We start from the raw sequence: 27910 nt of genomic DNA, 5'->3' as shown, positions 1-27910 counted from the left end.
ATCACAACAACTGTATATTTAATTTGGTACAAACATGCATGTGGACATGTGGTGTAAAAATCTTGCTCCAGCCAGACAGTCGTACAGTTCACTCCTATTTCTCTCTCAAAACAAGTTGTCCAACCACCACACAGGACAGTTTGGCATTTATTTACCTTTCCTGCATCAGCAGGTCGGACATAAAAACAACTCAATGTAAAACAGTTACTTCTGAGTACATACTGTTTGCATGACAACAGTAAGTCTGCAACAGAACAGACCATAAAGGATGACACCAAGACACATGACGAGTACTTTGACTCCTTCATTTCCACTGACCTGTAGACCTGTTTTCTTGTAACAGACTCATAATCTGATGGCTATCTATCTTTTACTAGATACTATCAAGAGTTACTGCATACCAGAGACAACGATGACATAAGTCAGACTTTGAGGTACAGATAAAGAACAATGAACTCCATTTGGCATTTATATAAGGTGTTTTAATGTGGGACAACAGTTGTGTTACAAAACAACTGGAGAAATACTTCTACAGTCATGAAGTTATGTTTTGAGGAACAGATTTTTTGGGTAAGCCTGAGGCACACACTGTACCAGCTCTAGTTTCTATTAGTATTTTCAGTGTTTGTATGCCTTCTTTTCAGAATGATTATGTTACCTCCTGAGCTGTCATGCAGGACACACACCTGCAGTTTAAACTTTTAAAGGATGTGGGATTACATTGCTCTTCCTACATTCAGAAATTGTGCTCTTGACTTTCTTGAAAATGGCAATAAATAAGCTTTTGCCTTATCTGATTTTATCTTCTTTGGTCTGTACTTTTTCAAATTCTAAGCCCTGACACACGCTACTCGATGCATTTCAACTGCTCCACAGTAGAGGATGATGGTACAAAATATTCAGCAAAGAATGATTGAAAAAGGTATGAACGTCCCAGTGTTTTGCAAAGTGATATGGTCCCACTTCACTTGATGTTTCTATTTGATCTCTGCTGGTTTATATGTTTGTTTTCTTCCATTGTGACTTTCTCCGACTTTTGTATTCTACAAATGTGACTTAATTACAGGCTCCAGTAATCCAAGGAGGAGGCATTTGTTGTTGAAATTCCTAAGAATTGCCGACAGAGGTTGAACTAACAACAAAACTTTCTCCACATTTGAAGAGACTGGAGAACAGAAAATGTTCCTCTAATCCAGACCTGCCACTGCTGTTCCTCCCTCAGTGTTTGATCGTGATAGTCTTCACCTCGGTGAAGAAGTGGTAGGAATCCTTCCCCCCTTCCCTCCCCACCCCAGATCTTTTCATCCCTCCAAACGGCAGGTTCAGATCTCTCACCAGCCAGCAGTTGGTCCACACCATACCTGCCTGTAAGCGCTTGACCAACCGGTGAACCTTTCCCACGTCCCGGGACCACACGGTGGCCCCCAGACCATAACGTACGCCGTTACCTTTGGAAACAGCCTCTTCCTCTGTGTCAAAGGGGCTGATGCATGTGACAGGGCCAAAGATCTCTTCCTGCATGACGCGGGAGCTGTCAGATATGCCTGAGATGACAGTGGCTGGCATAAAGTAGCCACTGGTGTTGCTCTCAGGCAGGTCCAGCTGGTCAACCCCTTCACCACAGTGGACGATACCGCCTTCAGATTTGGCAAGTGCTACGAAGCTTCGAACCTGGGGATCACGGAAAAGAGGGATTTCAACTTCAAGTCCACGAGTCTTTATAAATGGAAAAATGTTCTTTCACTTTATTTCATCACCTTCTCCAGGTGCTCTTTGCTGATGAGCGCCCCATTGTTATTGCTGGGGTCAGAGGGCACGCCAGTCTTCCACTTCTTAGCTGCAGCCACAAACCTTTCCAGGAACTCAGAGTAAATACTCCTCTCTACATAAATCCTACTGGTGCACAAGCAGATTTCCCCCTGAGAGAAGGAAGGAATGGGAAATACAGAGGATTTTGTCTGAAGCACTCACACTTGCTCAGGGGATTGTTTTCATGCAGCCACCTTGTGACAAAATATGGGCCATGATCGCCCCCGTGTGGACAAATCATGTCATCTTCATCATGCATGCATTCAATACACAATAAGAATAAAACTAATCTTTACTTACGTGGCACTTTCAAAAACAAAATCACAAGTGTTTTAAAGAGTAAACAGATAAAAGGCCACAAGGACCTTCTAACCCAACTATAATCTGGCCCCTGGACGATCCTCTGTTCTTTTGTGTGAAGTGTTCTGTTTTTCTATGCTAGAATACAACATGATCCAAAGTTTGCTGTGTGTTAGAAATATTCAACATATCAATTGAGTTCTTGAGAAAGTTTACCAGCAAAGAAATGTAGCAATAGTAAAAGTAAGGTAAAGACAAACTTTTTTAAAAAAAAGTCTTAAACAGAGCCTGAAAACACTCTTTCTTACCTGATTGGAGAAACTAGAGCGAACTGTGGTCTCAATGCACTGGTTCAAGTCTGCATCAGCAAATATAATGGCAGGGTTTTTACCTCCCAGCTCCAGTGAGAGCTTCTTACAGTAGGGAGCGCTCCGCCTTGTGATGTGCTGGGCAGTTGCTGTGGAACCAGTGAAGGAGACCAACGGGACATCAGGATGGCCAACGAGGGCATCGCCTGCTCTCGGGCCAGTGCCAAATACGATGTTGACTACTCCTGGAGGAACACCTGCAGCGATAGATAGGTGTTCATCATTCATTTCTTATTACTCATGTCTAATAAAGGTGATAGTGTAAAGTGTTTTAATTGTAATCATGCAAAGTATAAAGATGGATGTTTACATAAAGATAATATAAAGAATCATGTTTATGTGCAATAATTCATGAGAGAACTCTTATATACTCTAGCATCTCTGTGTGTGCGTGACTTGCTATTGTATTGTGGGTGCTGTAGTCCTACCAGCCTGCTGCATCAACTTGCACATCATCCATGCAGTTACAGAGGTCATCTCACTGGGTTTTGCCACCACTGTGTTGCCCGTAGCGATTGCGGGTGCAATCTTCCAGGTCAGCAAGTACAGGGGGAGATTCCAGGGGCTGATCAGACCAGCTACCCACAACAACAATACCATTTAAAAACACTTAAAGAAAAAACATAACCTTTACAGGTTTTAATGCAAACACACTGAGCTCTCACCCACTCCCACAGGGCAGCGGATAGTGTAGTTGATACAGCCCATGTGGTCCATCTGGCTGCAGTCAGTGGTGTGGTGGAGCACCGATGACGCAAAGAAGCGGAAGTTGTATGCTGATCGAGGGATGTCCACAGTCCGTGCAAATGTTACTGTTTTACCTGTAATGTTACAGCGAAAATGTAGAAGTAATGAATGGCAGAGAATGATACAGCACTGGAATGATTTAACTAATGTCCTGTACTATGTGTTGGTGTTTTATTTAGGTTATAAACATTCTGCCTTAGTTGGTCCGTACAAAAACACAAAGATACCAGACAAATTATGTAGCAAATTTGTGTAATGAAACACTGATCAAATACTTTGATCATTCTATCTTTAATACTATTATCAAAATGTCCCTTTCATAGCTGTGAATGTTTGCATCATCAAACACACAGATTACCATAAAATTGAACCATAAGCGCAAAGTACTTTCATGCTCTTTTGATTTTACTGACCCCATGTCATGACCCTTCCTCCGGCACCGTTTTATTCCCGCGGCTGGTACAAGCCAAAAAATAACTATATCATCAGTATGTTGTTGACCGCAACGCCAAAGAGCCAGGCTCGTTGGTATGGCAGTTACAGCGCATACTCAACCGTAGTGACGGTGGTCCGTCACAATGCCACTAACATAAACAAGGAATCTCAAAGGATTAATAGACAAAGGAGCAGTCAGAAGCAAATCTGTACCGTTTAATTTAGTGAATTACGTTAATTATCGCATTTGGTACTGACTAAATAATTGTAACCATGTTTAGAGTTGCAACAAATAGTCAATCCACTTAAAATGAATGAACATTTTATGGTTCCAACGGCAAATGTGAGAATTTGCTGCTTTTCCCTGTCTTACATTATAGCAAACTGAATATCTTTGGGTTTTGGACTGTTGGTCAGACTAAAGATATTGATATTGATAATGATATCTGATAACATTAACCAGAGCTCTAGGAAAGTTAGAGGACATTTTTAACTATTTTCTGATGATTAGTAGACAAAACAATTAACCAATTAATCCAGAAAATAACTGGCAGATTAATTGGTAATGACAATAACCGATGTAGGCCTGAACATGTTATTAATCATCAGTTACCACTGCACTTGAACAGAAATAGAAACAGAAATAGACTAAAGTTTGAAAATTTTGTGAAAAATTCAAATTATTGAATTTGAGTGTTAAACAGTGTTGACTCACTGTCCAGTGCTACTGACTACCTGACTGATAACCTGACTGACTCTTGTGTTGATACAACATGTGCTTAAATAGTACAAGTCACCTTGGTCTCTGGATTCAGCTTGGGCAAACTCCTCCAGGTGGGCATCTATCAGGTCGGCCAGCTTGTTGAGAACCTGTGCTCGCTGCTCTGGGCTGCGGGCGGACCAGCCGGGGAAAGCTTCTATAGCTGCTGCCACCGCGGCCTCCACCTGCAGGCAGCAAAACCACTGAGAGATTAGCTCCTTATTCTGTGTGACTTTCAGGTGACTCTTACTCCACATCTGTGGATCCAAACATAGGGGTCAGGACCCCCCCCCCCCCCCCCCCCCCCAAGTGGTCCCAAGATGAATCTGAGTGGCCCCAAGATGATTAAATGGAAAATAAATGTTTATTTAAAATAAGTTTGTTTTCTTGATTTTCCTTGTGGAATACTGGATCCCGTCACCTCTTCTGGCCTCTAAAAATCCTTCAAATTAAAATTCACTCTTTGCTTGAACTTACATCTCATGTCTGTACTGAGGCGACAAACTGTGCAAAGGGGTCACAAGCACATTATAAATAAAGTCTGTGTGTACATTATAATATTCGCTGAAAACTTTGATTTCACAAAAAAGGTGACATAAATAAAAAGAGTGATTGGGTCGAAATGATAACTCACTATCAGTGGTGGAAGAAGTATTCAGATCCTTGACTTAAGTAGTTTGTACAGAGGATGTGAAATGTTATCCATAGTTTTGAGTAGTTTGTGCAACAACCATGCAATATGATTAATATTACTGCTGCCTTAATGTGTATGTAGTATTTTACTGCTGTATAGGGTTGTTCTAACTTTAACTACTTCATCTACTGCAATGCATCATATTCTATAAGCTCATCATATCTTTGTAGCATTGCTGTCCTGTGAGAACCACATACTATATCTCTAAAAAGTCAACTTTTCATGAACTCAGAAAAAACAGCCATTTCCCCGGCTGATCTAAGGTCGGTTTTAATTACTTTATTTAGATTATGAAGTAGGATCACTTCATTCTTCAGTATATCAGAAAAAATCAAATGCAAAATCACCACATTTTGAGATACATGGTTTTCACTGGACAGGAAAAGTCTGTAGAAGTAGTAGTATTTGTATTGGAGTAGAAGTATAAGTAGCATGGAAATAGAAAATACTCAAGTAAAGCACAAGTACCTCAAATTTTTACAGTACTCGAGTAAATGTAATCAGTTACGTTCCACCACTGCTCACTATAATCTCGCCACTGTTAAGCTCATTATATTAAGGTTTATTGACGTGTTTAATGATTACTTGACTGTTGACTCTGCAAAGAGCAAAGGTGCTTCCCTCTGACGATAAGCTCTCTGAAACTGTACATCTGAACTAACTTGACCGCTGTTCAACAAGAATAGGCCTACGTGACACATAAAAACACTTTTCCAGTTCATTTCCTCGGCCATCTGCAAGTTCTCTATGCAAAATAAAATCTGGTTTACATACAGTAACGGTGCTTGTAATAAAATACAATCCAGCACGATATCCCTGCAATAAAAGATTACCTTTGTAAAGCTAATGAGATTCAAATAGTTACTTTAACAAAGCAGGAAAGTAAGCACTGCTCCAGTAATGATAGTTTATTTCTGTTTACCATTTTTCGTAATTGATTCTTTAGTAATGCATATTGTCTGCTATGTAGCAGAAGGGAGTTACACAATTTAATTTCACTCTATAACTTGTTATATTGTGACAATAAAACTACCATGAACATGATTAACTCAAAAACACTGATACAAGACAAGCAAAGGTCTCAGAAATTGCAACATAAGCCAAACAGGCCAACAGATCTCATCTAACCCGACAAATATTTCTTTGCACTTGCATTCACTCTCAATACAAATGAGGCTCCTGCAGAGAAAGTACCAAATGCAGAGAGCAGTATCATAAAAATAAAGATAATTGGATAAATTGCTGTCTGGGGATGTCCCACCTCCTCTTGGCCGCTGTCAGGCACTTTGCAGTACACCTCTCCGGTGGACGGGTCATAGGAGTCGATGTGACTCCGACAAGGGACGAACTTCCCTCCGATGTAGTTCTCCAGAACCAGGTATGAGCGCTGCTCGACGGTTTTCGACATGGCTGTGGACCGATGCTACCAAACTAATAAAAACACACCGAGAAAGTGACAGCAGACCGTTTCTATCCACATGAATCCAACTGCAAAGAGAAGAAAACCCGGCCTCGCACTGATCCTCCCACTTTTCACAATGAAACGTACTGTGATAGGTTAATTATTCTCTCAGGCACCGGTTACTAGGCTAAGCATTAAAACAATCAATTCAGTTTTCCAAAGCAGGTGTAGAAACTAATAACAAACCAAAAAAAAAAAAAAACCATTATGGTACCGGTATGATAACTCGCATTTCAACAGTATTATCAGTCATTTTTGGAGCGACTTCTTTCTCTATTGAGCCCACTCAGGTGAGACAGGTGTACCCTGGACTTCCCCACTGTGTTGGAGTTCAACTTCTGAGATCATTCTTGACCTTGTCGACCAGAAGCAAGGTTATTCTCATAGTGCTCAAGAAAAAATATCTAGCTACATTTTAACTGGGCAAACTCCCATCTGCTGGTGAAGAATATGTGATATGATCCAAAGCTCCAGAACAGCTACAAAATGGACCTCGAGGTGAGATTGATTTGCTGCAGCAGGTAAAGAAGAGTTGCAGGCCTGCAGCCAAGGCCTGGCCTTTGTGCTTTTATTTAGTTTCCTATTTTAAAAGTAAACTGGACATCAGTGTGTCCAACTCTCATTTTTCATGTGTTGTAGTATTATTCCCATGAGCACAAGGAGAATTGCTATCACGCACTGGAGTGGCCACAGAAGAACTCACCCTCCTGTCATGACTAATGGTGAGAAGATGATAATGCATTTGGTGTTTGTTTTACGTTTGTGTGCACATGTGGGAGAACCATTTGAGTCATTTTTTTTTTAGAAGGTACTGATTCTGAAAGGCAGCTTCTGGTGAAGAAGCCACAGCATCACTCATCCATTTACAGAGAAAGTGATTCACCATCATGGTATGGGGCCTTGTAGCATTACAGTTTTTATTATCATCCTCCTATTAGCTCCTCTAGATGTCCCAGAGGCCTGCATAGACACAAAGACTTGCAGGTTTGTTTTTTTAATAGTGTTCCAAGGTGAATAACACTTGACTGCATGATATGATGCAACTTGACTGATGAAATCTGTCCTTTTGCACTAATTTCTCACAAACTGTCTGTACGTTGTGAACAAGGTGTTTTAAGCATGTTGCATGAACGTGTGTGTGCATCTTTGTGCTTATTACTGGAGTACCTACACACTGTGGTGGAAGGTCCTCTACACTGGGCTGAATTTGGAAGGCGCGACAATCACTGACACAAGCACAATCAATATCAAGTAAACTTACAGTCCAAAGCAAGCAAATATGTCTTCAAGAGTCTTTCAGCCAGTGTCTACTTGATCACCATTCTTCTGGAATGAGTCATCGTGATTTTTTTAGACCTTCACCCATGCCACGGTAGATAATTTTGTTTGTGACTGATGGCAATGCAGGCAGCAACTATGGCAGCTGTACAAGTGAGTCAGATCAAGTTGAATGAATGTCCATCAGCGGCCAACTATCAGATAGTGGAGGAATTTTTTTTCGGTCCATTCTCAGCCTAACTAACCCATTATCTGACTTTCATGCACAATTTCTGGTGGGCATACAGTTTCCTGTGTATGCAGCCCGGAAACCCTCACAAATGCAAAGACACTTTAATTTGTCATTATGTAAATCTGGATCTGATTGTAATTTCTTTTTAAATCAATTTAGCACTATTTTGTTCTTTTAATTTGTGTGTTATCCTACCCTGAATGTGTCACACTTTTTTGGTGAGTGTATGGCTTTTGCTTTTGTGTACACTAACAGATCTTTTTGTCCCCTTTGATTCATAATCCACATATAAAACTCTATAATTCTTCAACAAAGCTTATATTTAGTTCCCCTTAGAGTTCTTTAGGTTATTGTTTTTGTTCACTCACTTACAGATTAGTCAGACATGTCTACATTTAATTTTGAAACCATAAAACAGCTTTGATTTTCTGTAATTGCTTTGTCTCCATCTCTTAGGAATTCAGTGGGATTTGTGATGCCTTTGAAAAAGTGTTTGTCTTGGGATTCATTTTCATTCACACTTTCCACTGACTAGTCTATCTTAATTCAATTCTGATCTCCTCTGATGTTTCCCGTCTTTCTCACACTTTACCTGAACATCTCCATGACTGTCTGTTTCCACCATCTCAACAATTACGTTTGTAAAAACTAGAATTGCTGAGCAACGTTGTCCACCGCAGTCACACGTGTATATCGCCTCAGGAGTCCACAGCTAGAAACAGAAAAACTAGTTTAGTTAAGTGTTGTGAGCATTTTTTTTCACTCCCTACGGTGCTCAGTGACCGCATCAGTGTGTTTGTGGTGCTTTCCACTCCAGCGGGAACAACCCCCGCTTTGTAAACGTCAAACCTGACGGGAAATTATCACCTCTATATTTTCACTTCCTACTAACTTTTAAATATGTCCTTCGACAGATAGGGAAAAAACCAAACAGCTTTTCTTTCACACTTTGATGCCAGTGTGCTGGCGTTCAGGATGCTCATTTTCACATACTTAATGCCATAAAGCTGTTGCAAGGAGTTTGTTTTCAGTTGGACAGGTAGAGACAGTGAAATCAAAACTCCACCACATATTACTTATGTCATGTTCATTTCACATCATCTTCCTTCACACCATCATCAACCATCTAGTCCAATTTAATACATGGAGAAACAGAAACACAACTCCTTCAACTCTCCTCCTCCTCCACTTAGCTGACTCTTTGATTCAGATCGGCACTTTAAAAAGCAATGTTGTGCTTAACTGTAGAAGCATTTCAAGTAATGTATCTTTTGTTACCATCAATAAAAGTTTCCCTTTTTTTTTCCAGACACTACTCTACCTTAGTAAGAGTGGACCTTGTCCTGTCAGCTATGTAATTTAAGATGCAAAATATACTTATTAAAAATATCAAATGTTTTACCTTTGCTGCGTGACATTACATCTTAGTCTTTCATTTCTGTCTCAATTTAAAATAAATGTCATTACACCACAGCTCATTTGTAAACAACTCCAGTTAAACTATCTGCACTGGCCGCCACACCACGATTCTTCTGATCAGCCGTAGCTCCTCCAAGTAAAATGAATGACTGTGGAAACCTCAGCATGGTAGGATTGTGTTTCAGAGTTTGATTGTATTATTGATTTGGCTTGATCAAACAGTTACTTGAGAGCAACAGGTTTTTACTAACAGACGGATGGACATACAGGTGGGGGAAGTGTGAAGGTAGCTGGGTAATGTGCCTGTTTGATGGAGGAGGCTACTCAGCATCTTGCTACATGGTTGTTATCTGTGCAGTTTAGTGTTGATCAGAGCTGTCAGGTGAAGCAGCAACTGTAGCGCTGGATAGAGAGATGGATGGATGGATGAATGTGACGCTCTGAGTCCATGCGTGACATCTCCTGAGGAATTGCACTTCGTCTCTGGCTGCATGCAGTCTCCAGATCCAAGGTCTGACTGGCATTGTACCAATGGATATGCTCATCATCCTTTGATCTGCAGGGAGGAAAAAGGACACTTTATCAAAGAGGGGTAAAAAATTGATTTCATCTCAAAAGATAGCTCTTCCACAGGATTGAATTTCAATATTAATTACTTCTTACAGGCCTAAATCCTGAGATATAAAAGATATATAAAGTAGATTGGTCCACTTCAACAACAGGATAGTAGTTTCAAACATCCACCTGTTTACATGCAAGAATATGCAATCAATATGTTGCTTTGACTTTGTCCTAAAGTGGGTTGCACTTTACCTCAGTGACGACCCCTGCAGCAATGGTGGAGCCGACATATCGTAGCATGAAGCGGCCCAGTTCCTTGTAGTCCTTGTACAGCTCTAATGCCACGGGCCTCTGGGTCTGGATCTCCACGATGGCATTCATACCTTTACTCAAACACCTTAACAGGAACAGAGAACCTGGATTTTAATGTTCTAACAAGAATTTGATTTTCCAGCATTATATCATTTAGATAGAAAGTAATATGGAGCACTTACGAAAAATTAAATTAGCCGTACACTTCAGCGCTACACATTCAATTTAATTAGGAAATACCCACAGACCATCTCTTTATGACTGGAGAACAGTAAGGTAAATACTTATGTCTACTTCATATTTATAATGAAAACTGCATCCCACCAACACTCACTTTGGTTTCTTCTTGAGGACCTCACCGCTGCTCTTGTGTAGAACACTGATCAGTTTCCTAATGGTTGCAGGCTCACTGACTGTTTGGTAATGCAGCAAGATCTACACAAACAAACAATGAACGAACATGCATATAGAATGAAACAGAGCATGTGCATCCAGCACACATGTGCAATTAATATTTTAAAACAACTTGGTAGTAAGTGTATGTGTGAGTGTGTATGTGCTTGCCCTTACTGGGAAGCCTTGTGTGACGGGGACCTCGATATTGAAGAGAAGGATTCGGGCTCTGAATCGAGTACAGACTCGAATTGGCTCCTTAGGCTCACAGAACACACAGCCCACACTGGAAGGAAGCAGTTATCGCTAAATACAGCCGAACGTTCACAATCCAAACATATACAACAGACATCACCAGTGAAGACGGTGACAGCAAAACAGACCTCCGTACTTATAGTAAATAATAAGTCGCAAAAGTTTTGTTTACTTGATCTTGATGATGTCCATGCCGGTGACAGTCAGGCTGACATGGTCTCCGGCTGCAGCCCAGTCCAGAGCCTCGTCATGTAGAGTAATACCTGCAATAGACAGACACTAGTGTTTTGTCACCCGACTGCCACAGGATGGCAGTGTTGATCACCACTCACTCGCTAGTCATCCACATTCAAAAAAGGCGCGATCAGATATAGTCTATGGCTCAGATCCTGCAGGTGTGTTTGAAGCTGACATTCTATTCACTCAACAAGAATTCTGCCAGAGAAAGTAACTTTCTAATAATGTATGATCTGACATCTTTAGGGCAACATTTTGAATTAATTTGCATTGTGTATTTTCCTTTTGTTAATCTCTTCTTTTGAGCATACTACTCATTGTTGCTATTGCATGCTGAAAAGACTTGCCCCGTAAAGTTACAGTAATGTATTGTCTGGATGCTGAAACAAGAACAATAGTGTAATAATAATGGAGCTTTGATGAGACTTTTTAAACTGCTCTCATGATCATTTTATAATAGGGTTTTTAAGAGAATCTCTGTGTCTTTTCTTAGTGCCATCTATCAAGAGAAAATATTCCGTAGGACACAATGCTAGACTGGCAGCAAAGACACACCAGCGCTTACCTTTGACAGTACACGTTTCATTGGGGGGCATAGCCAGTATTCTGTCTCCTGTCTGAATATAACCAGCCTCTATTTTCCCAGTAACACAGAAGCCTGAACCCTGGTCTGTGAAGAGAAAATGCAACATCAGCAGTCTTTTCATTTAGAAAAAGAGAAATGAAAAGTCATGTGAACAAAATATGCAGTTTCAAAATATGTATGTGTCGTGACTTTACCTTTGAATACATCTGAGACGCACAGTCTGAAAGGTTTGTCTACAGACCTCTGAGGAGCTTTGAAGGCATCTTTAGCAGAGATGGGAAAAGACAAACCAAAATAAAAAATAAAAAAAAGAGGAAGAAAACAATGAGAAACTGGGATGTCTGACCAGTGGAGATGAATAATTTTCTCTGGTACTGGATGAATAATGGCCATTAGTTCGGTTGATCAGCACTTTAATGTTACAAAACGGTGAAGAAACTAGAAATCACTTCCCTCTTATTCATCCACAAATCATTCGGTACTGCTGTGAGTAATTCTAAAGCAATATTCCACTCAGAATTTGTGCGCTACGTAACATACATTCACCCGCCCCCCTGTAGGCTTTCCCGGTGGCTAGCATTAATAGCATTCGTAAAAACATCTCAAACCACTCCAGGAGCATAACCACCTTCTCCAATCGTATGCTCAGTATATTGCTTACGCTACAGTTATAGCAATATACGGCTGCAGCAGCTCTGAAACAAAAATGCAATCTGATTGGAACAAATTGAGCATACAAAAAGGCAAGACAGCAAAGAAGTGAATTATTAATTTTCTGGTGCACACTTTCACAGTGCAAAGTTGCCACCACATAACTGAATGAATTTAAGGTGATCACAACTGTGATTCTCTGTGACTGAAGAAACTACAAAGGTTTTAGATTCATTTCTCAAACAGGGGTAGGGGGGCTAATACATTTTGGTTAGTTGACTTAAGATGTACTTAATCTACTTATGCCTACAGTACCACTTAAAAAAAAAAAAACACGGAAAAAGCTGTTGGCTGCATTTGTTTTGGCTTTTAATGTGTTCCAGGAACTCTCTTGAAGTGATCACTTGCTTTTTTCTTTTTTTTTTTTTTTAAATTCAAGAAGCTTTCAATATGTGCTACTAATCTGGATTACTACAGGCGGCCATTTAATGCAGTGCAATCACCTTGCACAAAAAAACTTAAATGACATTCATGCTTGTTCACACAGTTGCAAGAGACCCATGATGGAAAAAAGGGCAGAAATGCACTCTGCAGCTTGTATATTTTTTTACTTTCCCTCAGAGAAACCTATGTCTAAGAGTCAAAGGGAAGTAAACACTTTGGGCAGATCGAACCCTGCCAAGGTGCATTACCAATCTGCTCCAGCAGGCTGGGGCCAAAGAACCACGAGGTAAGCTGCGACACTGAACTTCTGGTGACGAGGTTCTCTCCTGACAGGCCGCTCGTGGGGATGTAAAAAACATCAGAATCCTGGACAAAAATACCGGGTCAAACAACCGCAAAGAAAACCAGCAAATACTTCTTCTTAGCCAAATATATAAAATGACAGTCAATATACTGCTGCCAGTAAAGACTTGATAATCCCAAGATGTCAAGAAGTTATCAGTGGAAACTCACCTTAAATCCGGCCTGCTTGAGAAAATGGCCCAGTTTGGAAATTATTTCTTGGAAACGCTCTTGTTGCCAGTTCACCTGATTTATATACACACACAAAGCAAAAAGGAAAAATACACAGAAAGTTTCCTCTTCAGCATGGCTTTGAAATGGAAATGTTACCACATTCACAACATGACACAACATGCCAGTGATTATAGGAAACAAAACATGAAAATACAATCAATCACACACAAAGCTCCGCAAGGCCTTCGTCTCTCCAGACAGAAACGTTTAGAAGTGTTAAAGTCTGGAAATAACCACTAAAAAAGGTCCATTTTAATTGCAGTCCAACATCTGTGAAGTGTAAAGCAGCCAACACAAAATTCTGCTGCTTGCTAAACTGTTTTTTCTTTTTTCCTAAAATGTGTTTGTGAGTATTACTTGGATCATTTCAAGGAGATCATTTTTTTATTTCACCATTTTAATTAATTCTCCAGCATATTTTAGTCTTTTAGTGCATCCTGTGTCAGTAATGTGTAGCAGGTCTGACCTGGTCCATCTTGTTGACAGCTACAGCCAGCTGAGTGACACCAAGCGAACGCACCAACAGGGCATGCTCTCTGGTCTGACCGCCCGCCTCGAAGCCTGCCTCAAATTCTCCTCGGCTGGCATCCACCACAAGCACCGCCACATCGGCCTGGGAGAGAGAACCCGAGGGGAAAGATTAGAACCACGTGCATCCGTTTCTGCTGAGGCATCGGAAGCATGTGCTTTCAAAAATCAAACAAAAACTCAACTCACCGGGTATTTTAACAGGTGGATTCTGTTTTAAACACATGTACATGTAAAATGAGGCTTGAAAATAGTGTCTGTAATGTTAGAAATACTTTTCCAGCCCTATCAAACCATCAAATTAGATATCTTAATGTCTTATGCTCAGGTCCTGCACAGAGGCTGATACAGAACGTAAAATAACCTAAAAAGACAAACTGTAGTTAGAGCTTAAAGCCAGTGTGATACAAGACTAACGATGCTCACAATTTACTGCTGATGTTCCAATAAAGGTTTATTGGAACAATCAAGTGACTTTCTCTACAAAATATTAATTTCATCAGTACATGTGCTCAACAATCTAGATGGAGACAAGAGATGAACTCATTTGCTGCTCTTCAATTATGGATATTTTAACTTGTATTAAGTACTAGAAAGCAAACAACAGTCAAATATTTCATATAGGCAGTACAGTTAAATATTGCAATTTTTTGTTCTAAATTAATTAACGCATGCTATACTGGAGATAATTTCAGGCTGTGAAAACATCATCTTGAGCGTCTGAGTATGTGACTTTCTGATACCTTCATTTGTGTAAAAACAGAAACCCCTTAGTCACTACACGATGAGACTGAACGTGAGGACAGTCATTTGGCAAAAAGAGAAATTACATTAATGCCTCAAAACAGACACAGACAAGCACACCCATGCCTGCAAAAACACCATGCGACACCAACACCCAAAACCACGAAAGCTATTTCAAATCATGCTGACAGGTGTGGCATACTGAAGGAGGGAGAGAAACCATTTTGATCAAGAGGAGGTTTGCAAAGGAAAAAGGAGAAAAAGCTTTCACCGTGATCATCATAAATGGTTAAGCCACAAATATACCTAACTTCAGAGGTACTGGAAGAATCTTAATATTTTCGTACTAATTGTATACAATCAATATTTATCAGAGATGCACAATATAACAATGTGCACTGATAGAGGAACTTTCTTTCAAACATAAACTGAGATTTTACAAAGCCATGTGGTAAATCAAGCAGGACTGCTTTATGGCAATATTGGATTTTTGTATCAATGTATTGCAGTACTTTGATATGTCACATATTTAATTAGCTGGATTACCCAAATACAGTTATTCCAGTCTGCTTATATTATCCATGAACAGCTTTTCAATTGATTCTTCATGTGCGTTTCTATGTAAATGATGTATCTCAGTAAACAGAATTCCCTATTTGCGATCAGGTGGAAGGCTGCAGGAACATCTTAGGTGAAGATCAAGAATAATGTGCATCAAGAACATAAGCTGGATTTTGTCCATATCATCCTTTCCTATACTACATTATATTTATAAGTCACCTCTTCCATACATGTACTCTACACTTGCTGTGGAATATTGGAAGAACTGCCCCAATAGTCTTTCACTAGCATTATAAACATTGTGTTTCATTAAACAGTATTTAACATACATGTTTTTAATCTATTCATCTGCATCCTGTTCATCTGTTTTGTGTTATTGTAACACATGGGATCATCCACCCTGGGGAACAAAAAGTAAAATAAAATGCTCACTAAAAACGTAATGTTTTCAAAAAGAATATTTTGACTTAAACCAGATTGAACTGGTCCTGCACCATTATTGTACTTTTCAACATAGATACACACTCAGACTGTTCCTCACACCTGTAACAGCAACATTAGGAGGTACATACTTTAATACCTGGAGATATCTCCTTCTTCACTGCTTGAACACTTCTACACTGTATACCTGTGCAGCTCCTGTGATCATGTTGGGGATGAAGTCTTTGTGTCCTGGCGCATCCATCAGGGTCACCACCTTAGAGTTTGTCTCAAATTTGGTCATGCCCACATCCATTGTCACACCTCTGGAGCAAATAAATCAGAGGATTTCTTTTTTATAACCACTTGACCGAGTTCAAAAAAATGCATCTGCAAATGTGTACAATAATTTATGTACAAGTACAAAACTATGTGTGACTGCCATATAAGGGAGGGTAGATTTAAAGCCTAAAGTCAATTTCAGCGAAAGAGCAACGTCTTCTAGTGGGGCGTGGCTCTCAGTCAGCATTACACATTTGATTCAGAAGGTACTGATAAGTGAATATGGATTGCCGGCCCGAGTCACTTTCTGTTTCTGGCGTACTTCGCTTCCGTTTCACTCCGGTAACAACAACAGAAGGGGGGGGGAACAGGAACATATTTCACATGTCTAAGGTGCACTATCAGTGATGACACTTATCAGCAAAACTAGTGTAGGGAAGATCTGGTCCTTCTATGTACATTTGTTACCAAACCTGACCCCTGTCCCATACATGAAGGGGGGGACAACAGAGACATTTCATGTTTGTGTGATGCTTCACGCTCAAAATGTACCTGTCCCTCTCCTCGCCAGTTTCATCCAGGACCCAAGCATAAGCGAAGGAGGCCTTTCCCGCCTTCTTTGATTCCTGCTCATATTTGTGCATGGTGCGCTTGTTGACATTGCCCAGCAGATAAAGAAGGTGGCCCATCAGTGTGCTTTTACCTGCATCCACATGGCCTGCAGAGAAGAATAACGTAATGATGCCAAGGCGTTAAGGATGTAGAAAGAAAAGAAACAGAAACCGAAAAAAAGGGGCTCATGGGGGGCTGGGAGTGACAGAAGACACCAGGGAGGGATGGAGGGGAGGGTGAGGATAGACAGAAAGACAGGAAGAATGTAACAAGAGTGATAAGATATGCAGGGGAAAGAGAGAAGATAAGATAAGGCAAAGTGGGAGAAAAAGATGTGGCATTGCACAAGAGGAGGGAGACAGACAGAAATGGGAACAAGGATGGTGAGTGAGAGGGGGAAGGGAGGGGACCGTGGTAACACGAAAGGTTTCACAGGCTGTGAGAAACTAGAATCATCTGCACTTCTGAAACTACCAAGTCACTTTTTCTGGTGAAACTAAGAATGAAAAAAATATGATGAGCAACTGCACTGATCTGCAGGTCGACTCATTTACGACTATTTAACTTAGAAAATGTGCACAAAACAGGCAGACTGAAAATTAAAAGCAACTGCCCAGCGTTACAGAAAAGCCAGACATGTGTATGAGGAACATACTGTGTACATTTGCGAATTCAAGGATGTGGCAGAAAAAAACTGGAACTGTTTTTTTTTTCTTTTCTTCCAACAACCGCTGTGTGTTGCAACATGTGGGTATTTTGATACTGTATTTCTAATTGTGTAAAATCCCCAACAATAAAAAATGTTGTGACTAAAACGAATGCTGATCTTCCCCCACTTTAGTATCCAGCTTTTTAATGACTAGTCTGAAAATGTTACAGTAATACTGTATATTGCTTAACAAATGAAGCAGTACTTCCTCTGTGTGTTTAACTGTTAGAGCAATGTGTGCACTGAAGGATAGTATGCAAGTATGTAATTGTTGTATGAAGATGGAAGTGGACATAATTGCATTCAATTGTGTTTTGCAGAACTTTACCCTTGTAATTGTGTTGATCCCTTAATGTGCAATGAACTGAAATAACAGTTTATGTGATGAGTGGTTTTAGTGGTGGTTTATGAGTGGTTTTGCATATTTCCTTCCTACCTATAACCACCAAATTTAACAGAGGTTTGCCACCCTGCCTCTTCTCCAGCTCAGCTTTGATATTGATTGCCTGCCGGGCCTTTCCAGAGGAGCGGCCTGGTGTGGGAACTGTGGGGGCCTCTTCTCCATTTGACCCTTTGGATGGAGTCTCGGGACGTTTGGACATGGCATCTGAGGTAGGGGCTGCGGCTGTGTTTTCAGGGCTGCCACCTCGACGTACTGAAGCAGTGACTACGCCGTTCTCCCCTATGCTGAGGAGAGAGATGTGGATGCGTTTTAACCCAGTTGAAACGTGGATTCTCTTTGCTGATAATGATGCCAGCATGCAGCTTCTAAATTCATTAGCAGCACTGATGTATTCATAAACACCCACTCAGGTTGAAGTGTCAGGAATGCTCATCAACAGCTCATTTAAATTTATAGTCCTTCCTACTAACCTGTCATTTTAAATAAAAATACTATTTTGCCAAAGATTCAATTATTTCCAATATAAAGAGAGGGGGGCATCTCATCACAGGTTATTTCTTTTGTACCGTTTTATGAGAACAATGTGTATTTGTGTACAGAGGTGTGTTAGATACCTGGGAACATCGAAGCCCATGGTCTGCTTCTTGCCAGAGACGGTCATGCGGGCCACTTTCGGTACCACTTCAGAGTCCAGTTTATTGTGAGACACATCTCTGCTTTTAGCTAAAAGGGAACAGAGGAACAAAATTGCACACTTTCACAAAAAGGTAATCATGACTCACTGTGGCCAACGCCTACTACACGAGGAGCATATTGCATTTTTTTTTCTATTTAAAAAAGGGTACAGCTTATCTGTATTAGATCAGAACATCCACAAACCATCTCTCATAACCAGGGTGAAACTGAAAAATTTCTCCCACTACATTTTCCAGATACATTTATTGATCCTCAGTAAAGCCCGTGATTATTGTATGAAGGCGATATAAACATTTACACACCCATTTTCAGAGGTCACCTGTTAGTTGACAGTCAGCGTATTGGCCGAAGATTTAGCATTTGTCTACCCATGGGATTTCATCTTCTGGTTTCTGCTTCTTCTGCTTTCCTAGCTCTAGACATGGAGTTGTTGATAATAGTGCATAATCCATCTCCACAACATCAGAAATGTCTTAATGGGTTTTTCCCTTTTCAAAATGACTAATTTCCAACACATGCATGTGCAAAATAGTAACATAAAATACACGGTAACGTAATAAAACACCAACATAGCTTCTTCAGCAATGAAAGCCACTGTGGTGTTGATCCAGAGGATATTCATACAATTACAGCTACTGTCCTGGTCATAGCTGTGTGTCTTCCTGGCATATAAAGTATATATTCTCTAGTGTAAGCATATGATGCAATCAGTTGAGCCTCCACCTATCTGACTGGTAGTTCATATTCTGCAGGAGCGAGACTTGCTGAGGTCATTGCTTTGTCATCCCAGTCCCAAATGGCCACCAGTCCCAGTCATATCAACCCGCTAGTGATTCATTTAGACTGGGCTGCACAGCCAAGCCTACTGCACCCTGTGTGTGTCTTTGTGTGAATGTGTGTGGCAGTGACATCCTGGCTCAGAGAGGGTTAATTTCAGAAGTGGCCGTTGCCTCCTGTCTCCACGTAAATAGAGCAGTGTGACACAGCATTTCACAGAATGAATCTCTTGAAAATGTGTCACCTCAGCAAAGTACAGGGCAGGAGGTGAATGTGTGTATACTTTCTCTCTCTCTCTCTCTCTCTCTCTCTCTCTCGCGCGCGCGCGCGCACACACACACCCCTGATTAAAGGAAACTTGCATAAAGACCTCCACAAAATACATATCTCCCATTTTTTACAACTTGGAAAAGTGATGTTGGTCATAAAATGTCATTTCTGTAGATTATATTTTTGGTTAGTATCAAAACAGGACAAACTCCCACCCGCTGTCCTCACTGATTTTATTTCATTTTAGTCCTAGGACCTTCATCAGCCAAAAAAACTAAATACTATACAGAGGTTTGTTCCCTTTTAATGCTTGTCCGTTCAGTCTTCATCTTATAGCATGCATTTTAGCAAGCATACTAATCCCTTATGTCGCTCCTTCATGCAATGCTTCATTCAGTTTATTAATCTTTTTGTTTTTTAAAAACACAGTTTATTCATCATAAAAAAAATACCCTGAAGGAAAATGAGGGGAGAGGAGGTGTGATTCAACAGAATTATTAATGGACTTTCTCCAACCAAGCTTTCTCTGAATGACTCGCTCTGCAATAGAGAAAAAGCCCCTTTCATTCTGAAACACTGATACACAACTGAGGCTGCTCACCACACCTGAAGATGCTTTTTTTTTTTTTTTTTTTTTTTTTTTTTTTTAAGTAATGGCATTTACATGCTCAAAAGTTGGAAAACATGGACAACCGAGGCAAAGCTGCTTCGAAGATATTCTCATTTTTAAAAAGAAAAGGTTATAGCTTATTAAAACTGCTAGCTGCACATAAAAATGAGGACAGAGAGTTCAGACAACGACCCGTACTTGTAATAGTTGGGCCCATGCAGAAAAGGCACCTAAAAACAGTTCTAGATGTTTAACACCACTGTCATCGCTGAAGTCTGCATCATCACGGTGTGATCTGTCGTGCAGTAGGCAGCAACATGAGAAAAAGTACTCACTGGGGAATTTAGGTTCTTCCTGCAGCTGGGGGCTTTTCTTGTCCATACAGTGACATGGAGGTTTCTACCACCTGTGTCAAACAGGACAACAGCTTGCCAGCTTGCAATTCACTTACAAGGAACATCAGCTGTAAAACAAATGATCTCATTAGATCATATTAAATCTAATAAGGGCATTAGGATCACCTGTTTAAACTGCATTTATGAAATAAGCTACAACATAAAACCTACACATCCTACACAGTACTTCACCTCTATATTTTAACCTGGGGTTCAACAGACAGGCGCACCCTACATAACACTCCCAAGGTCTTAAACAATGAACAACCACCTTGTTAACTACCGGACAAGTTGCTCTGTCAAAAGGCTGTAACACCTTTGCAAACAACTGCCATGCCAGATCATTTTCTTGGGTTGGCCTCAGGACAGCCTTAACAGGAAGGCAGCCTGAGAACAACTATACAGTGCAATCAGGCTTGGAGCAGGATCTCTTTACACTGTTTGGACTGGCAGGTAAACAGCTGGCGTCCTCCCATCCAGGATTTCTCTAATATATGGGACCCTTACAGACTAAGAGCAAGTGAGTCATCTGTACACCTTGGCCTGAGGGCCCAACTGAGCACAGGATCAGAGGAGTCCGCCCAGGATATGCAAATATCAACCCCCATCCAAATACACACGAGTATGCAAGCAAAAGTTAAATAACAAGGGTTGGTGATGGGGTCACTGACAACCTTGCAGGGCAAGGTAGTTGCGCAAGTCAGACTAAAAGACCAAAAAAAAAGAAAGAAAGAGAGGATGCAGGATGGAGTAGGATGCTATACCTTGATACTGAATTCCCTGCATTAGGTGTTTTAACTGATAATGTCTATGTTCTTTGTCCATGTCTGATAGCATCAAGTACACACCGTGCCATCCTCTGAATTTCAGGAAAGCAAAACACGTACCCAAGGATGTTATAGCAGAATATTTTATGAACTGCTTTGAGGGTCAACACAGTAAAAACACCTGACTGGGGAATACAGTCAAACATTAGCCAAGCTCGCTAAAGTGGCACACTTACGGTTTATTAAATGTGCACTGCCCCTGTAACTTTAAACTGTATAAATAAAAAAAACAACTTTAAAAAAAACTGAGAATTCTGGAAATAATTTTGATAATGGAGGCTCCCCACCACTTGAGGCCGCTAAAGGCTGTGAAAGATGAGAATTATGTTCAACTCAAAACTTTAAAAAGGCATCCTACCGTGGGGGAAAGTGTTGGGGGGGGGGGGTTATATTTGATCAATTTAAACTTTCAGTCTAGGCTACATATGCTGATTTCCACCAGAGGGAATGAAGTCACAGTATGTTTGGAATTACAACCTCACTTGCACACGTTAGCCTACGTCTGTTCAAAATGAATGTATATACCAGGGAACCAAACTAACAGCTAAACTTCATTCACACTTGAAAAGTCGATGAAAATATGAATGAAATGACTATGAAAGGAAATGGGACCGCTGGCTGAGGGAAGAGCTCTGAGTGAGACCCATTTGACCACTTTCAAGATGAGTCACACACACAGTCGGTACCACCACTCAAACATTTCACAGTATCACATATATAAAAGATACCTCCTCGTCTTCTACACCTACCTAGTCAGCAGACAGTCAACCTTTGAATCATACCAACCACCTGAGAAGTCTCAACTACTGTTTACAGGCAGATTTCATAACAGCTTGATAACCAAAATGTCAACGCACAGTTGCATTTATATTGTTTAACAAAATAACAGACCTATTAACATTCTAGAAACTATTTTAAATGACACTCTGTGGTGCATTCACTTTCCATTCTGTGCTCTCCTGCTTAACTTAGTCACAGAGTCCAGTCCAGTGGTGGCCAATTTTTTGAGTGACGAACATCAAAACAGCACATCTGAAGTTTCTAGATGCAATAATAAACATTAATGCTTGAGCTCTCAAAGAAAAGCTGTCTGTATAGTAACAGACCGGCATGGTAATCATAATGTGAAGGTAATTTTCAGTTTGCGTCTCTGAAAGACTTATAATACTCAATAGAGGCAAGATAGCCAAAAATACTATGTGTGGAGCGTAGAGGACCATCTTTCTTTATATTTTCTACATATCTCGTAAAGCACCAATATAGCAAGGATAATTCCTTGTATGTGCAAACCTAATTGGCAGTAAACCTGATTCTGATTCAATGTGGTTCCTTTTAGGCACTCAAATCAAACTGACCATGCCGTGAATTTAGTTGTTTTCCTTTTCTGCATGTTAGTCAAGCAGCTGGATATGAATAGCAGTGTTGCCTGTCTGTTGTGCAAAATTGAAATGACCTGAGTCATGATCATACTGGTCATCCTGGCTGCATCAAGTACTGAATGTTTGTGAAAATTGAAGATAAAAAAAATCACATAAATGCTTAGCTTCCAAATCTGGCAAGCAACAGCAAAACTGTAAATTCTAGTATATGGATCGGTACAAATATGCCTAAGAACATCCATAGTTACTCAAGAAGACTCTACAATGTGGTGAATCATGACCCCTCTAAACAAGATGCTTCTGCACCTCCACTGATACGTTCGCACATAAAATGATTGCTGTCATAGCAGAGGGTTTTTGATCCAAGCACTACCACAAAATGCATACGATAAATGAACCAGAAAGCTCTCTGAAACCGCCGGGCATGCCTACTGCAAACTGTCACATCACTGCTTTATGAGGACTTTTAGGACTTTTTATTTGCCTATAGCCACTGTGGAAGTAAACGCTTGCATTTCTTGTAAGAAGTGCAGCTTTTTCCATTTAAGTAAAGACTCACATTTCACTCTAAGCCTTTTTTTCCTGTTAACATGTTGCACCACAACAAAGCAGCAGTACTGATGGCATGCAAGTCCATGTACACCCGCTTTTCTTTTGACCACTTGTTGTGAGTAAAATGGTATTTTCCAGTGTTGGCACCACATCACAACAGAACTATGTTTGTGCAACATCTCCGCCTTGCAGAAATGCAGCGCCTGTAAAGACACAATATGATTTGATCTGTCAAAGCTTTAGACAAAGCTGTGAAAGTTGAGAGACATGATCAGATTTTCCTACGTAGGTGGTGTAAAAGACACACACACACACACACACAGACAGTGTAAGATGATCGGCTGCTGTGCTGAGTCGGTGTGTGCTTGAGGTGACATTTTCTCCAAGAGTGCAGCTTCCTGCCATAACCCACACAATGGCTCGCCTTAAGAGGAAAGGACAAAACTGTTGCTGGTCAAACCCAGTTGTTAATAACACTCATTTCGATCACATCTTCCCTTACAAAACAGACCACAACAACCCTAATACGCCCAATTATTTCCAAACATCATAATGCTCACAGGACTAAGCTGACACCGGGAAACCTGTTAGACTTGCAATGTTTGACATGACTATTACCTCTATCTGCCCTTTATTGTCTATCATTTCCTTCAGGCTCACCAGTCTGTTTGACCCCCCGAGGGTCCATTTACTCCATTTTCTGTACCTGTAAACTGTTCACACACATCTAGCCCAAACCCTACCTCTTCACTCAAAGACTGTTCTCACCTTTAGGACAATAATGAGATACTGCAAAAAAAAAAAAGATTAAACCGTAAGGAAAGTTTGACGTCAGCCCTTATCAACTTCCCCTGTCTCATGCCTACAACATGGACCAGGGGCCTGATGACAACAGTAAGAAGATTCCCCATTTTTAGGGTCAACAAGACCGCATATACAACAGGTCTCCTCACAGTTCTTCGTACATGATGTTATCTACCAACCCTTGAAGCAGTCCTTATCCAATCTTAAGTCATTCATTTCTTTAAGCGCAAGATTCTTCAAATCAATACCAATGACTCACACTAGAAATTGGAACAGCATTAAGAAACTTTGGGCTAACCTGAAAAAAAAAAAAAAAAAAAAAAAAAAATATGCACACACTGCACCAGATTCATAATGCAGGGGTTTTCTTTCTAAAACTTTTCACTTCACAAAATGGACATGGCCTCTATTCAACGTGTGAATATTATTACATTAATACCAATAGTTCGTTCTTAAGCATAGACTTAACTACAAACATGCATATTCAGATTTCAAATAGGGAAAAGAGCACTGTTTTAACAGGGTAACAGAGAATTAGTTCAATACAACAACCCTAAAAAGATGTATTTTAACACTCAGACTCACAAAAAGCACGCCCACACACAACCAGAGAAAAATGTCCAGACACAGGTGCATTCAGGGTCCATATACTCAGTCATCTTTATTTCAAAATTGACAAATTAACCTCTAGCAGAGTGTGATGGCACACCCCGCGTAAATCAAATTCATTTGTACATTGTAATATTAAAAGCTTGTAAGAAAGTACTCATTCTCTGCACTCTTTATTCACAGTGCCTGCATTCATAGTAAACTCTTATCAAATATTAAAGATTAAAAGTGTTCATTTGTCTCGTGTGTGTGTGTGTGTGTGTGTGTGTGTGTGTGTGTGTGTGTGTGTGTGTGTGTGTGTGTGTGTGTGTTCATTCTCTCTCCCTCATGGGAAAATCTCCAGGTGTCTTCTAAACCAAAATGTCTACCCCATGATCTCAAACACAAGCAGCAGTAAACCAGTACAATGGTTAACTGATCCATATTCCAATAGCTGCAGCACACCTGCAAAAAAATCAACCTCTTTTTTCCTCTTTTGAGGGTTCATGCAGCTCGAAACTAGAAAAGAGGCCATGCAAAAAGAGATACACTTTGAATTTTCCCTGGCTAAGATTAAACTACTTTACTTTCATACAAACATGTCAATTAAAAAGCCAATGGCCATCTTAGCATACAAAAAATAAGAATCAAATTTAAAATGTAGAAAAAATGTTAACTACAGTAAATGATGAAAAAAAGTACTCTAAAAGTTCTTAAAAATACTGAACGTTTACATAGCTGCGAGTATTTTCAAGCTGCCAGTGTGACTGACTTTGATCCTGTTTGACCTAAACATCATTGTTCTGCATGTAGTAGCAACGTAAGAATCGTCTGCCTGTATAAAATAAAGCAATACATGAATGCTATAGTAATACTGTTTTTAGCTGTTTTTAAGCAGCGTTCAGCAGTGAGTGTGTTATTCGGTCATGCTGTTGGTCCAAAACGTTTCTGTACTCCACATGACTGATTGTGGGACACAGTTAAAAAAGGTTCATAAAGACTGAGGACCCTGAGTGCTGCATCTCTTTGACTTTAGTTCACTTGGTGGAGCAAGGGCAACAAAGATCTCCCCAACCTGGTCGCAACCGAATTAAGTGCTTTTTATTTCCTCTTGTCTACCTGGTGAAGGCTTTTTGCTGATTAGCACGGACGATGTCGTCGGGGGACGGAGTGTTGAAGCGGAATGGTATAATTGGTGAGAGTGGAGTTTGCTGCTCTTTGATGTTGTCTTGCGATTTACAGAGAAAGGCCTGGTAACCACTACCTGCCCTTAACCCTCTTATTTTCCCCTTCCTCTTCGGTTGTCTGCGGCTCTGAATCGACAAAGTAATGGCAAATACTGATGGTTGTGCAAAAACAGAAGAGTCCAGCCCCAAGACAACTGGAGCTTGGGAGGACGGTGAAGGGAGGTCGTGGTCGAAGTGACGAGGGCCCGCTCCATCTGGCTGGGCGATGAGTGCGCTCAAATCAATCGTCTGCCTCAGCTTAGGTGACCTGGAGTTTTGGTGGTATTGTTTGTGGTAGAGTTTGTGCTTGGTAGCACCCTCTATAGTACTTTCTGCCAACACACCAGCCCTCTCTGGTTTTGCTGGTGAAGGGAGCGAGGCTACAGAGAAATGTGACCCACTTGAGGTGGTTGAGGTTTTGCTTTTGTGTTCAGACGCCAAATGTGACAAAGCGGGCAGCTCAGAGATGCCAGGTGGTTGTTTCAGAGCATCTGCTGGAGATTCAGTGCTGACGGGTTCAAAGGAAGTTAAGGAACTGTTGGTTTGATGCTGCAGGGCAAGCTGAGACAATGAGACAGCCCCAGTCCCGGAGCATGCAGGAATAATCTTAGCTCGTTCAGAAAAGAGGAGTGTGTTTTCTGGTCGTTCGTGTGTTTTCCTGTTTTGATGCTGTGAAGCAAGCTCAGACAACGAGAGTATTTGTGCTGGTGCAGCTATCCCCTGGCACTTCACAGAGGTTTTGCTGCTTTGGGGAGTAGGGAAGCAGTTACTGATAGTTGTTGGGCTGCGGTTTGAATGCTCCTGGATTAAATCAGCCAATGACAAACTTCCCTTCGGATCAGCCGTTGTGGCTTTGCCTCCAGTCCCAACTCCCACTGAGTGTTGATTGCCTTGGAGGACAGAACTTAGACTCCCGAACCCAGGAGGAGCAGCCAGAGAAGAGCTTGCAGTTGTTGTCTTGGGGATGTTTAGCGAAAGACTACTGAGTGAAACTGAAAGCAGGGAGGGAGCGGAGCTGTGAGATGCTGAAGACATGTTTAAAGATGCCAAAGTTCCCAAAGAAAGACTATTCTGATTGGATATAATGGACGGAGGTGAATTAGGTCCAATGGTGAGAGCACTTAATGAGGGAACATCCAAACCTCGCACTGTGTCATCTACTCCTGACACCTTCTGCTCATGCTCAGACATGAGCTGTGCCAGACCGGTCGCACTAATGCCAGGACCAACGTTTTGACGAATACAATTTTGATTTTCAGAGCTGCTAACCACTGGCTCAGCCTTATGTTGCGATAAGAGGTCACGCAAGTTTGGTGCATTCGCTTGCACATGTGATGGTGTATGCTTGCACTCATCAGTGTGGGGTTTATGTGCCTTGGATGTAACGTCTGTGTGAGAAGCAGACAAGCAGGCTCCTTACCTTACGAAAGCCAAGTGCAGTTGTCAAAGAGGAGGGAAAGGAGGACCACAGAACAGAAGTCAGTTGAGTCATACCATAAACAAGAGGGAAAAGAACAGACAGAAGGCAATTTCTTAAACATCTGCATAATTTTGAAATAAACAATGAAATGCCCCTGGCTGTGAAGCTTCCATGTACACAACACCGGTGAACTTTTCACTTTCTTTTTTATATTCTGCTCAGCGAGTCTCGTTCATCAAGCTAAACCATTAGCACAAAGAGACTAGCAACAGCAGAGGGAGCCAGCAGGGAAAAACAGCGTCTATAGCCACACCTCTCACATCTAACTGGATAAATTTAGGGTTTCTTTAGACCAAACCATAGTATGTTTCGGTCGAGTTTGAATGAAACGTTTTACCACGAGTTACAGTTTTTTTCTGAGTTGCTGAAATTTATTCTTTCCTTTTATTTATTTATTTTTGTACATTTATTGCTGTATATTTTCCACTGCATTTGGGTATAACAAAGTACATGTGTAAATATCTGAAACACAGGTCAATTATTTGTAAGCTTTTGATTTGTGTACACGGGGGGGGGGGGGGGGGTGAT

At 40.8% G+C, this 27910-nt stretch overlaps 2 protein-coding genes across 4 annotated transcripts in view; both read right to left on the bottom strand.

Annotated features, from left to right (window-relative positions):
• Nucleotides 1–134: 134 nt before the first annotated feature.
• Nucleotides 135–9047, bottom strand: aldh8a1 (aldehyde dehydrogenase 8 family, member A1). 2 transcript variants are annotated; one of them, XM_046060190.1, is made up of 8 exons: nucleotides 8678–9047; nucleotides 6375–6544; nucleotides 4457–4604; nucleotides 3143–3298; nucleotides 2906–3055; nucleotides 2418–2674; nucleotides 1758–1919; nucleotides 135–1671 (listed from the first exon to the last, which is right to left on the bottom strand). In XM_046060190.1, the coding sequence occupies exons 2-8, from the start codon at nucleotides 6519–6521 to the stop codon at nucleotides 1219–1221; spliced, it is 1473 nt and encodes a 490-aa protein (XP_045916146.1). In that variant the 5' UTR covers nucleotides 6522–6544; nucleotides 8678–9047; the 3' UTR covers nucleotides 135–1218. The 2 variants fall into 2 exon arrangements, with proteins under 2 accessions (XP_045916146.1, XP_045916145.1); XM_046060189.1 differs by lacking the exon at nucleotides 8678–9047 and having other exon boundaries at nucleotides 6375–6608.
• Nucleotides 9048–9157: 110 nt separating this feature from the next.
• Nucleotides 9158–27910, bottom strand: part of hbs1l (HBS1-like translational GTPase) — a 21254-nt gene continuing 2501 nt past the window's right edge. The window contains exons 5-18 of one of the 2 annotated variants that reach the window (XM_046060186.1): nucleotides 18393–18501; nucleotides 17812–18062; nucleotides 16607–16772; nucleotides 15981–16098; nucleotides 13986–14132; nucleotides 13457–13531; nucleotides 13192–13309; nucleotides 12043–12111; nucleotides 11828–11932; nucleotides 11198–11288; nucleotides 10948–11056; nucleotides 10712–10812; nucleotides 10318–10462; nucleotides 9158–10060 (exon numbers count right to left, since the gene is read on the bottom strand). In XM_046060186.1, coding sequence (XP_045916142.1) covers nucleotides 10049–10060; nucleotides 10318–10462; nucleotides 10712–10812; nucleotides 10948–11056; nucleotides 11198–11288; nucleotides 11828–11932; nucleotides 12043–12111; nucleotides 13192–13309; nucleotides 13457–13531; nucleotides 13986–14132; nucleotides 15981–16098; nucleotides 16607–16772; nucleotides 17812–18062; nucleotides 18393–18501 — 1616 coding nt within the window. In that variant the 3' untranslated portion in view covers nucleotides 9158–10048. Of the gene's footprint in view, nucleotides 10061–10317; nucleotides 10463–10711; nucleotides 10813–10947; nucleotides 11057–11197; nucleotides 11289–11827; nucleotides 11933–12042; nucleotides 12112–13191; nucleotides 13310–13456; nucleotides 13532–13985; nucleotides 14133–15980; nucleotides 16099–16606; nucleotides 16773–17811; nucleotides 18063–18392; nucleotides 18502–24723; nucleotides 27318–27910 lie in introns of those variants that run through there. The other variant, XM_046060188.1, reaches the window with a different exon arrangement.

Source organism: Micropterus dolomieu, linkage group LG10, assembly GCF_021292245.1.
Source record: "Micropterus dolomieu isolate WLL.071019.BEF.003 ecotype Adirondacks linkage group LG10, ASM2129224v1, whole genome shotgun sequence".
Taxonomy (NCBI): domain Eukaryota; kingdom Metazoa; phylum Chordata; class Actinopteri; order Centrarchiformes; family Centrarchidae; genus Micropterus; species Micropterus dolomieu.
The sequence above is the reverse complement of the archived record's forward strand: the minus strand, read 5'-3'. Positions and strand labels throughout refer to the sequence as shown.

Coding starts and splice junctions, on each gene's coding strand:
- aldh8a1 (XM_046060190.1), bottom strand. CDS start 6,521: ATGTCGAAAACCGTCGAGCAGCGCTCATACCTGGTTCTGGAGAACTAC. Junction 3,299..4,456: donor AGCTGAATCCAGAGACCAAG/GTGACTTGTACT, acceptor GTAACATTACAG/GTAAAACAGTAACATTTGCA. Junction 1,672..1,757: donor GCAAAGAGCACCTGGAGAAG/GTGATGAAATAA, acceptor CGTGATCCCCAG/GTTCGAAGCTTCGTAGCACT.